The 13,115-nt window shown below is 39.8% G+C and overlaps 1 protein-coding gene across 1 annotated transcript; it reads left to right on the forward strand.

The window, feature by feature from the left end:
• Positions 1-450: 450 nt before the first annotated feature.
• GPR174 (G protein-coupled receptor 174) lies at positions 451-11,923 on the forward strand. Its single transcript, XM_026703184.2, has 2 exons — positions 451-553; positions 9,327-11,923. Exon 2 carries the CDS (start codon positions 9,912-9,914, stop codon positions 10,896-10,898), a length of 987 nt encoding a protein of 328 aa, XP_026558969.1. The 5' UTR covers positions 451-553; positions 9,327-9,911; the 3' UTR covers positions 10,899-11,923.
• Positions 11,924-13,115: the final 1,192 nt, after the last annotated feature.

Consider the following 13,115-nt stretch of genomic DNA (forward strand, 5'->3'; position numbering starts at 1 on the left):
GAACAACTGTGGCAAGACAAGTCACAAGATAGGGCCAAACTCACTTAACAAATGCCTTGCTTAGAGATGGAAATTTGACCACTCAACTGTGGTCCTAAGTCGAAGACTTCCCGGATCATTGACTTGAGTTTGCTGTTCTTCGTGGCATATGTGCCACATCAATCAAGGACCACTGCTCTCTTCCTACCATGAGATCACCCGTAAAGAGGAAAACAGTGGCCTATATATAGAATCCACCACTATATAGCAGAAGTGTAAATCTTGGGTGCTTTCTGCTTCATGCAACTTACTGAAAGTGGTTATCACTCAGAATTAATCACCCGGTGCACGTTGGAAAAAAAGTGTAGCGGCTGTAGAGCAACTTCAGAGGTTTATGAGCAACACCTTTAACTTCCGCGCTTCTTCATCTCGCCTTTTGGTCCCACGTGAAAAGAAGAGTCACACTTTTGGTTTCTGTAATAAGCAGAGGAGGAAACATGTCCCGTGGCAGCAAACTTTTGTCCTTACCGAGGATGTAAAGAACGTGCTTGAAGCCAGGCGAGAAAGGCTAAAGGTACGACTCGTACTCTTCCGTTTTATGTAGTGGTTATCTTCTCTTGCAGGTGTTTCTCTTTAATGAGTTGGGAAGCCATTGGTTAAACTCCGCTAGATTTCTGTCAGAGCATTTACATTTCTGAACAGAATTAAAATAAAATCAACGAGAGGAATGGGTTCATCCAGGAAGGTTTGGGGGAACTCATGCTGGAAAAGTCTTAGATTTCACTGCTGCAAAAATCTGTAGACTATGATACATTTAGACAGCTCAAATCGGCAAGCATGTCCCTCCATTTGAGAAAGAAAGAAAACAGTTCAATCTAGTTGTAAGCATAATAGTATCTTTCCTACAGAGGGTTCTGTTTCTGAAAGTGCAGACAAAGGATTTGGATTTTTTTTTTCTTTCTTTCCTGGGAGATCAATAACTAAATTTATGACAGAGGCCAAAACATGACTGAAGTAATATTATCAAACAGTTGCTATTTGTTTCTTTGCACCCTGACTATGTATATGCATGTGCATATATTGCTTTAAAAATATTGGTAAAGAGCTACCTGCAGACTGCGTCATGCTTAGAGTAAATCTCAAAGTCGGTTTAATGTAGCAATTAAGGCATGAGGCTAGGAAAATTCTTAGGCACATAGCCAGCTAGAAATCAGATGTCTCCAACCTTGGCAACTTTAAGCCGGGAGGACTTCAACTCCCAGAATTGAAGTTATCCAGGCTTAAAGTTGCCAAGGTTGGAGACCCCTGAGCTAGAGGACCTTGAGCCTGTCACTCTCTCACAGCCTTAGGAAGTAGGCAATGGCAAACCACTTCTGAAAAACATTGCCAACAAAATGGCAAGGGCAGTTCCTGAGAATCAAGCATGATGGAACAGAAGAAAACAAGAAGAGACCTACTTAAGTCAAAGGGGCAACCGAGGTTTTATGAAATTAATGAATCCGCTCTAAGCCAGGATTAAATCTGGCTTAAATTCAAGGCTTTCCCACTTGATAAAGGAAACCATGTACTTGGGAAAAGATTGACTCATAGGAGATTCTCTTTGTTACAGTTATTTGCAATTTTGCCATGGAATTATAGTGGAAAAGAATCCCCATTCTCCCTTTGGAAGAAGTGGTTGCATAGCTACCTTTTATATATATATATATAAAACTATATAACTATACAACTATAACTATATATAATCTAGGTCTGTGTCTAGACTCCCAACCAATCAGGATGAAGAAAAAACCATTCTGTCACAGCAGTAGGCAAGCTCCAAATTTAAATCTGAACCACTGTAAAAGTCTGACTCACAGATGAACACAATACAGAAGCCTGATGATGGCAGATGAGATTCTGCCGAAACGTTGCTACAACTTTAAAAGCACAACTATAATGATGTGGGAAAATACCCGAACAAAGCTGAATGCCATACATGTAAGTACCCGTGAAAACTTAAGAAATATATATAGTTATAGTTATATATTTATATTTATTTATTTATATAGATGTATGGTATTCAGCTTTGTTCAGGTATTTTCCCACTTCATTATAGTTGTGCTTTTAAAGTTGTAGCAACGTATCGGCAGAATCTCATCTGCCATCATCAGGCTTCTGCATAGTGTTATGTATATATATAGTTATAGTTATAGTTATATATAATTATATATATATATAGTTATATATGTTTTCTGAGGTTATATATAGTTATATATAGACATATATAATTATATATATATATATAGTTATATATATATATATAGTTATATATATATAGTTTTATATATATAGTGTTTTATATATAACTATATATATAGTTATATATATATAGTTTTATATATATAGTGTTTTATATATAACTATATGTAACTATATATATAGTTATATATATATAGTTGTGGATCTTTGGTTATTCGGGTTTTCTTCCGCATAAGATTGGAAGTATCTGGGCAGCGTTTCGATGAAGTCTCATTCATCATCTTCAGGCTTGTGTCTTCTGCTCTGTGCTTCTCTGTACTCTGAGAAGCACAGAGCAGAAGACACAAGCCTGAAGATGATGAATGAGACTTCATCGAAACGTTGCCTTGATACTTCCAATCTTACGCGGGAGGACTTAATGACTTAAAAACTCATAGATGCTCCCAGAAGTCCCCAGCAAGCCATAAAGTGTTGGCTTTATTCTGTGAAAGCCTTTATAACTTGGGTCACAGCAGAGGTGGTGTTCAGCAGGTTCTGACTGGTTCTGGAGAACCGGTAGTGAAAATTTTGAGTAGTTTGGAGAACCGACAAATACCACCTCCAACTGACCCCATCCACCCATCTCTTCTCTGGCTCCCATTGAGTCCCAGCTGATTGGCTGGGTCTTCTTTGGTTGCCATGCACAGGAGAACGGAGCTGGAAAGCAGGTTAGTGGGGTTGGGAGGGAATGGGGATTTTGTAGTAGCCTTCCTCTGCCATGCCCACCAAGCCACGCCCACAGAACCGGTAGTAAAAAAAATTAAGCCCACTACTGGGTCACAGGTATCTCCATGTATCTCCTCCAGGTTCGGTTGGCCCATCTAGTTGTTCCTTCATCCCAGAAAAGAGAACTTAAGATCCTCTCGATTCAAGAACAGGGGGAGGGGTAGAGAAATCTTTCTCTGTGGTAACCCTTTCCTTCTGGGATCAATTTTCACCCCCAAGAGGCTTAACTTGTCCTTGTCCTCTTAAATTTAAGAAAAAGGATCGGAATAATGTTGCTCCATAGAGTCTTTGGAACAAGATGAAGTGATGGAATAGTTACCCGTGGGGAGTAGTGTGTCATTGTCTGGTTTTCGGTTGTATTTGTGGAAACCTGTGGGAGTTGTGCTGGAAGGCAGAGGTGTGCAGACACCATGAAATGAATAAATAAACTTAGAACTTTGCTGCTTGGAAAGATATTTTATAAATGAATCAATCCCAGCCAACACAACCTACAACATATTCACAATATGTCTATCAGCCCCCAAAGACAAACTGGTCCAAACCAGTAGAATCCCACACCCTGCTGTCAGTGTTGGTGTGGGTGATCTTAGAGATTCTCTGGTTGGGCTGTTTGCTGCTGGCTTATTTGGCAGTTCCTTAATTGGGATCTTGTCTACTTGATTGTGGGCTGATGTTAACCTTGGAGTTAATCTATGGTGACCTGGGTGCTGATTGATGGTGGAGAGCTGCTTGGCTCTATTGGTTCCCTCACCCAGATCAGCATAGATAGATTAAATCCAAGGTTAACTACAGGCCAACAATCAAATAAACAAGACCCAATCAAGAAACTGCCAAAGAGCCAACAGGAAACAGCCCAGATAAATAATTCCTAAGATCTCCCCCACCAACACTGACAAGCAAGACAGCAGAATATAAATTGACAATATGTGTGTGTGTGTGTGTGTGTGTGTGATAACAGATAACAGATAATCAGAGTTGGAAGGGACCTTGTAGGTCATCTAGTTCAACCCCCTGCCCAAGTGGGAGACCCTACACCATTTCTGACAGATGGCAGTCCAATCTCTTCTTGAAAGCCTCAAGTGATGAAGCTCCCACAACTTCCGAAGGCAACTTCTGTTCCATGGGTTGATTATTCTCACTGTCAGAAAGTTTCTCCTTATTTCCAAGTTGAATCTCTCCTTGTTCAGTTTCCATCCATAATTCCTTGTCTGGCCTTCGGGTGCTTTGGAAAATAGCTTGGCCCCTTCCTCCTCTTTATGGCAGCCCCTCAAATATTGGAAGACTGCTATCTTGTCTCCTCTGGTCCTTCTCTTCACTAGACTAGCCAAGCCCAGTTCCTGCAACCGTTCTTCATATGTTTTAGTCTCCAGTCCCCTAATCATTCTGGTTGCTCTTCTCTGCACTTTTTCTAGAGCCTCAACATCTTTTTTATAATGTGGTGAACAAAACTGGATACAGTACTCTGGGTGTGGTCTTACTAAGGCTTTATAGAGTGGTATTAGTACCTCACTTGATCTTGATTGTATCCCTCTGTTAATACAACGTAAGATTGCATTGGGTTTTTTGGCTGCCGCTAAACACTGCTGGCTCATATTTAGCTGGTTGTCCACTAAGACTCCAAGATCCCTCTCACAGTTACTGCTATTAAGCCTGGTTTCACCCAGTCTATACACAGAATGATTCTAACCATATTTATAATTATGTTAGCTTATTTGTAATCCTATTGATTATATTAACATATTTATAATTATAACTGACGTTCCTGTTTCACTTGTACATAATGCTGCTCTTTCTTCATCTAATTTCTACCTTTTATCTCTAACCATTGATAAAACCATGTAATACTCTGTGTATCTCCTTTATCTTTTATTTTCAATGTCAATCTATCCATCTCTGCACAATCCAACATTTTCTGAATTATATTTTCATCTGATGGGGTGTTCCCATTTTTCCAATATTGTGCAAATACAATTCTCGCCGCAGTCAGTACATGTAAGGTTAAATATATAAGGAGTGCAAACACCACTCCTTACTAGCACTGATGATATCACCTAGTTGGGTAATGAAACATCTGCAACAAAACAAGCAACCTCAGAGAGTACCCAGGACCCCTCATGTCAACCCTGAGCTACAAATATTCTCCTTTATTAACTAAACATTCTTTCTATTTTCCCACCATTCTTTCTTTTCCTGCCAAACTCTTCCAGTCTTTTTATTTTTATTTTAATGAGCAAAATATCAATATCTATTTGGCAAAAAGGCTGAGACAAAGCGTGGCACGATGTTACAGAGCTTTTATAGCAAAGGGTCTGTAATTCCCAATGGCAAGCAAGTGAAAGTTTAATCACTACCCTTTAACTAGGAGGAAAATGGGAATGGAATAGGAAGAATAAGTGATAGGAGGAAAGCTGTATAATGTGCATAATATAAAATAAACAAAAAAAATCAATGGCTTTTGTAATCACTGCTGGATTTTCCATTGCTCTGGAACTAAAATACACACAACATTTTTTTTTAAATTTGAGGCAGTACTGAAATTTCAATCTTGATAAGTTAACTACACCACTTTGCCCGTATTTAGTTATTTCTCAGGGTCATGAAGTCACCAGTTAGGTGGTTAAATTCTCTAAGAGAAGAGAATCTTTGTTGCTCAGGGTTGAACTATGGAGTCCTTGATGCTCACCGATTTGGGTTGTTGGCTGGCAGATGTTTCATTCTCTGGCTGGATAACATCATCAGATGTTCCACGAGATTACATTCTTTATATTCAACAGCTCTTGCTAGTGTTCTAGAGCAGTGGTTGCCACTGGTTGTCTGCAAGAAAATATTGGTGGTCCCTTCCAGTTCTATTCTATTGGAAGAATCTTGGAGGCCCGCTAGTAGTTAGAGTTCGGTATTACAGGCTAATTCTGTCCACTTCCAGCAGTTCGATCCTGACCGGTTCAAGGTTGACTCAGCTTTCCATCCTTCTGAGGTCGGTAAAATGAGGACTCAGATTGTTGGAGGGAGCAATATGCTTACTCTGTAAACCACTTAGAGAGGGCTGTAAAACACCGTGAAGTAGTATATAAGTTTAAGTACTATTGCTAAGTGCTATTGATATTTCAACATTCTCTGACAGTTTCCCAGCCAATCTCGCAATCCCTTGCTCCATCCCCAGCCCAGCAGCAGCTGCTTATGGTTCTTGTTTTGGCATTATATATGGCATAACAACAGTCATTTTTCTTAAGCTATGTTTAGTGTTTTGCAAATGATGCGAATATAGCTGAATGTGTATAACATTATGCGCCTGGGGGCAGTGATGTGACAAAGCAGCCAAAAGATTACACCCCATTTCTTTATACGTTAAATTATAGGCTCTTAGATGCTAAGTAGAATGCAGTGGGGTATAATCTTTCTGCTGCTTTATATTGTTCCTACCAATTGAGTTCTGGAGACACACCTTATGCCAGCTTTCTTCATGCTGAGTGTCTCTAACTGCATGAAACTATATTTTCAGACTTGTCAACTAGCTGTTAACAGCATGTTAGAAAGGCACATTATGGAGGGAAGTGATTTAGTAGGATAATATGAGATGTGGCATTTTAATTAATCATTGCAAACCCCTCAGAGGGGGAATCAAATCTTCACTATTTATATAACAGAGGACTTTACTATGGCTCAACTGTGACAGAAAATTTGAAAGGGCCATTGACTTAATGTTTTACCTCAAATCACTGAACATTAAGTAATGGTCTTCATCTATCACAATCAAAGCCACCTGAAAGGTACACATTTAAAAGCTTTGTGCTACTAATGGCACTGGAATACACTGTGAAAGATGATAGATTATGTGTTCTGACTCATACGATACAGCAGAGTAAGAAATACAGCAAGATTAGGTTCACAGGGATTGCGGTGGCTCAGTGGCTAAGATGCTGAGCTTGTCAATCAGAAAGGTCGGCAGGTCAGCAGTTCGAAACCCTAGCACCACATAACTGAGTGAGCTCCCGTTACTTGTCCCAGATTCTGCCAACCTAGCAGTTCGAAAGCATGTAAAAATGCAAAAGTAGAAAAATAGGAACCACTTTGCTGGGAAGGTAACAGCGTTCTGAGCACCTTTGGCGTTTAGTCTTCCCTGCCACATGACCACGGAGACGTCTTTGGACAGTGCTGGCTCTTTGGCTTTGTAATGGAGATTAGCACCGCCCCCTAGAGCCAGAAATGACTAGCATGGATGTGTGAGGGGAACCTTTACCTTTACCTTGGGTTCACCTTGTCCATGATTGATTGATGAGCTCTTTGGAGGCTTTCCCCGAAGTTCTATCACAATCTCAGAAGATATGTTTCTGTTATGGAAGTTGTACTTTCATTCAACTTTCAGAGGGAACAGCCTGCCCCTAATCAAATATACTGATGTTTAATAACATAATTGGGGAGGGAAGGAATTCTAAAGTAACACAATGAAATGATTTTACATTTCCTCAACAGATCTACGGTCTAGTAAAGTAGATGTACAGCAGCTTCCAGCAAATAGAGGAAAAGCAATCCAGCTAGCCAGGCAGCACAAAACAATTAAGAAATAGTGGTTTTACTATTAATCCTACCATAAGAGACCTTATGAAAACAGAGGAGTGAATCTTTTGCAAATTTGCTAAAATCAATTTGTCTACATAGCATCAGGGACTTTGAGAAATAGAATCAGGAAAAGCAATTATCCGCTTTAGAGCAGACAACGCTCCAAATACAGCTGGACCAGCTTAGCATTCTTGAAAGAGTGAAATAAGACTCACTTGCCTATAAAACTCCTACATCTCAAATCTAAAAGGATCTAACTATTCTTTTATACTATTACATGATGATGATGACAATGATGATGATGATGATGATGACGACAACAGTGATATATTTTGACCAAGAGCAGGGGTCTTCAAACTTGACAGCTTTAAGACTTGTGGACTTCACCTCCCAGAATTCCTCCTCCAGTCATGTTAGCTCAGAAATTCTGGGCGATGAAGTCCACAAGTCTTAAACTTGCCAAATTTGAAGACCCTTGACCAAGAGGAATGGAAGCTGCAGGAGATTATTTTAGAAGGGGACATGAGTATCTATTTTGGGGGGGCCAAGGACCTCATGTGTCATCATTCAAATGGCAAGTATTATACAATCTGTGCCAGATACGATGCACATATTGTCATGGCTTGTATTGGATGCTTTTAGAATCATAGGGCTAGAACAGATCTTGAGGTCTTCTAATACAACCCCCTGCCCAAGGCAGGAGTCCTTATAGTAACCCTGGACATATGGTTCTCCAATCTTTTCTTAAAAACCTCCAGGGATAGAATAGTCAGAACTTTGGAAAGCAAGCTCTGTTGATTAATTGTTCTCACTGTCAAGAAATTCCTCCTTCTTCCCAAGTTGGTTCTCTCTTTAACAAGCTTCCATCTATTGCTTCTTGACCTACCTTCAGGTGCTTTGGAGAGTAAATTGAGGTCTTCTTTCCTGTAGCATGCCTTCAAATTTTGGAAGATTGCTATCATGTCTCCCCTAGCCTTCTCTTTATTAAACTAAACATACCAAGTTCTCTTAGTCCAGAGGTCTCCAAACTTGGTAATGTTAAGACTTGTGGACTTCAACTCCAAGAATTCTGGGAGTTGAAGTCCACAAGTCTTAAAAGTTACCAAGTTTGGAGAGCCCTGTCTGATTTAGCCTTATCATCTTTATTGTTCTTCCCATCGCTCTTTCTAGGCCAAGGGTCTTCAAACTTGGCAAGTTTGAAGACTTCAACGCCCAGAATTCCTGAGCTAACATGAGTGGAGGAGGAATTCTGGGAGTTGAAGTCCACAAGTCTTAAAGCTGTCAAGTTTGAAGACCTCTGTTCTGGGGTCTCTGCATCTTTTTTGTATTGTGACCAGAACTGTGTGCAGTATTTCAAATGTGGCTTAGAGCAGTAGAGTGGTATTATCATTTCTTGATGCTATCCCTCTGCTGATGCAGTTTAAGAGTGTGTTGGCCACTTTGGGGTCGTACTTAAGTGGTTGTCCACTAGGACATCTACCGTAGATTCCTCTCTTTTCAAAGGGGAGGCATTCCCAAACAATCCCAATCTAAATAGAAGCAGCTTTATTTTCTTTCTAAAGCTGGCAGGTAGAATGCCTGTTGAGGAAGTGAGGTTGGGATGAGAGGCCAAGTAGACATTGGTGTAAGCTCTGCCAAAAAGAGGGCCTTGAGATTACAGCTTTCTCTGGTGTATCTAACAGAGTTGAGATGGGTTGGTTGATGGAACCTCTAACCAAGCCAACTTTGAGACACTTTCCATTGAATAGGATTACATAAACTCTTATTTGCATTTTCTTCAATTGCAGGTGTTCCAATTTTGCTGTACTGCAGAGTAACAACTATAAAAGTCCTTTTTGGTACGACAGTGGAAAAGGAACAGAAACTCTTCGTACAGGTGGCAGTGGCTGTGATGTCTCAGATGATACCTGGTTCTCCTTGCCTCTTGTCCACAGCATACATTTGGGATTTATTTGTCTTCCTTTTCCTCAAGACAAAACCTATTTGAGAACGAGGACTCGAAGCTCCGGGATAAAGCTTCTTCAAAAATCAACTGGATGCTATAATCAAACAAGCTTATTTTGGACAAAACTCAACACAATGAAGAAAGCTGAAGGAGGATCCGGAGAATCAGAGAAGCAAAAAGATCCTAAATATTCTTTTTTTAAAAAATGATTCCCCCTACAAAGAAACGGAAGCACATCTGTTTTTGCAAGCTTGCAAAAGAAAAGATGATGCATCAAAACCAGGCAATATTCAGAATTCACCTATGTGGTGCCTCAGCTCTGGTTGTAGCCTTTTCACATCCTTCCCCTGAGAATTCAAGATAGCAACAATTTTAGATAATCTCCTTACCTTTCTTCTAAGCCACTCCATATTTCACAAGGAAAATCATGGCAGCCAATGACTCAAACTATAATGAAGAGGAGTTTTTGAAACATTTCTATGCTATCGTGTACACAATCATCCTGATTCCCGGGCTGATTGGGAATGTTCTGGCTCTCTGGGTCTTCTATGGTTATATGAAAGAAACTAAACGGGCCGTGATTTTTATGTTCAATCTTGCAATTGCAGACTTGGCCCAAGTTTTATCTCTGCCACTAAGGATTTTTTATTACCTGTCTAAAAGTTGGTACCTGGGGAAGGAACTTTGCATGTTTTGCTTCTACCTCAAGTACGTCAACATGTATGCAAGCATTTACTTCTTGGTTTGCATCAGTGTGAGGAGGTTCCAATTCCTCATGCACCCTCTGAAGTTCAGTGATTGCAAGTGCATCTATGATATGTACATCTGCATTGTGGGGTGGCTGGTGGTTTGCGTTGGCTGCTTATCTTTCCCCCTTCTGCGTCTTACCTCCAACAAGACCTGTGCTGACGATAAATGTTTTGTCGACCTGCCCTTGAAGACTGCAGATGAACCTATCTCAATAGCAATGATGTCCCTGGGTGAGCTGGTTGGCTTTGTAACCCCCCTGTTGATCATCTTGTACTGTTCCTGGAAGACCATCTTATCTCTCCAAGAGAAGAATTCTGTTTCCCAAGACCTCGGGGAGAAACAGAAAGCCTTGAAGATGATCCTGACTTGTGCTGTTGTCTTTTTGATTTGCTTTGGTCCTTATCACATCAGCTTCCCTTTGAATTATTTGGTCAAGACCCAAAATATAGAAGATTCTGATGCCCGAAAGGCTATCTTGGTCTTCCACGCCATTGCCTTGTGTCTTGCCAGTTTAAATTCCTGCCTCGACCCTATAATTTATTACTTTACCACAGATGAGTTTCGAAGGCGCCTTTCAAGGCAGGTTTTACAGGACAGCATTCAATTTCACAACATGCACTGCGGACGTGCAAAGCATCCATCTGAAATAAGTATAGTTGAGTGATCGATAGGAAACTCATATTATGAGCGGGGTAGGGTCGATAATACCTTTATTTGTTGTCATGATAACTTGGGGAAAAGCACAGATTTACCACTTGTTTTAAACATTTCACTTCTCCAGGTACAATTGGCCCATATAACAATCATGGGGATAAAACTCAAAATAATGCTGTCTTATTTAGTTTAACACGGAATAGAGAGAAACCTGGACAGGCTCTCAACATTTTGATATATTCTACAACAATAAAGTAGGATTCTAGGAATCCTTGCTATGTTTGTTCCTCAACCTAGATTCCTTATCTCAAGGGGTTCACATCTATGTTGAAAGACTGCCCAAGTTTCTCTCTGACCCATTTGATACTAAGAAAATTAAGATGGAGTTACCTTGAGTTTCTTTTTCATTCTTTCTTCTATTTCTGGCCTGTATAATCTCTAGTCCCAAATCCTCCTTAACTGCTCAGTTCTTTTTTCCCCTTTTAATAGCATTCTCACACTTCATACCTCATTGACAACAATAAATCATTCCAGATGTTATTGGAAGGATAAATCCTCTTGAGAGATAGTCACATACAGGATGGAAAAGAGACAAGAGAGAAAAATGTGCTTCTTTTTGATATCTCTTTGATAAAAAGATATGAAGTAACTGCAGTTTTTCTAGAACTTTAATTTTATTTTGTAAATGCCCATAGTACTGTGAACTTTAATTTAAATGTGTCTGAAATAATTTATAAAATCCATTTTGTACCTTCATAAATTTGATGTATATGTACTGTAGGTGTATGTAAAGTCTTTGTGAAATATAGTTTGTGAATAATGGAATAATAGATGAAATAATTCACAGAAAAACAAAGGCTTCATCCAGAACACACACATTCTCTGTTGCTGATTCTGTCTAATGTATTTTGATTTTCATAGTGTAATTTTACCTTTGTCGGCTTTGATTTTTTTTTTTTTCATTTTAATGTTTACCAGCTGCCTTGTAAAATATATACACACATAATTAAAAGGGGTAAGAAGCTTAAAAAAAAAGTCTATCTTTCCAGGTTGAAAAGACCATCTATTGCCAGCATTTATTAAACGTTTTTTGTCTTTCCAATTTTAAAAATTATGGAGGATCCCCAAAAAAGGGTCTGTGTTTTGGGGCAAACAAAGATTGTAAAATCGGACGAGACTCATTTAAACAACCACTTTGCTTAGCAATGGAAATTCTGGCCCCAACTATCCCAAAGAAGCTTTCCCAAAAGGCAACTGGACTTTCTTGGGTTGTTTTTTTTTTTTTTGGAAGAGGTTTTGCTTCTCATTCAGAAGTTTCCTGGATGAGAAGTGAAATGTTGTCAAGGGAAAAAAACCAAGAAGAGACAGATCTGGCCTGCGGGCCTGGAATTTGATACCCCTGCCCTAATCCCTTTCAGCAAGCAAAAAAAAAAATCAACTTGCAGCTAGAAATAATGCTGTTGAATTATTATAAAACTAATTCAGAGCCAACACATTTACTCCACACACCCACTTTTCAATTTTATTTTTGGATGGAACAAACTAGCATAAAAATAAAAACACTCACCTCCCACTAATTCTACCCAGCAAGATGATGTGATAGATAATTCTCACCTCATTCTGCTAACAGCTAATCTGGCTTTCCTACCATCGTGTCAGGTGTGTGGAAACCACAACTCAGAGGAATAGTGACAAGTAAGAACTGCAATAGGAAACAGAGATCAAATGTGCCAAGGCCGATGCTGAAGGCAGGAAACAAATGTGAGATGGCACATGTTACTACAATGTAGTCATGCAAGATATGCTGTGCCTGAAAACGAGGCCATTTCCCCTCTGAGACACCTATCAGTGTAGGCTTACTTGTGGTTTCTGTGTTTCTTGGCTATTTGGCAAGACGAAGAGAGAATATCAAAGATCTCAAAATGCCACCAGTAGAGACCTTTGTGAGAAGCTCATATTATTTGCCCAGGCAATATGGCAAGCTTAGGAGCCCTGGTGGCACAGCGATTAGAATGCAGTATTGCAGGCTAACTCTGCCTGTAGCATGGAGTTCGATCCTGATGGAGCTCGAGGCTGACTCAGCCTGCTGCTCACAGCCTGGAGTTTGATCCTGACTGGCTCGAGGTTGATTCAGCCTTCCATCCTAGGTAAAATGAAGGCCCAGGTTGTTAGGGGCAATATGCTGACATTGTAAACTGCCTAGAGAGTGCTATAAAGCACTTTGAAG

The sequence above is a fragment of the Pseudonaja textilis genome, chromosome 12 (assembly GCF_049901715.1).
Source record: "Pseudonaja textilis isolate UNSWEBS1 chromosome 12, rPseTex1.2, whole genome shotgun sequence".
NCBI classification, from domain to species: Eukaryota; Metazoa; Chordata; class Lepidosauria; order Squamata; family Elapidae; genus Pseudonaja; species Pseudonaja textilis.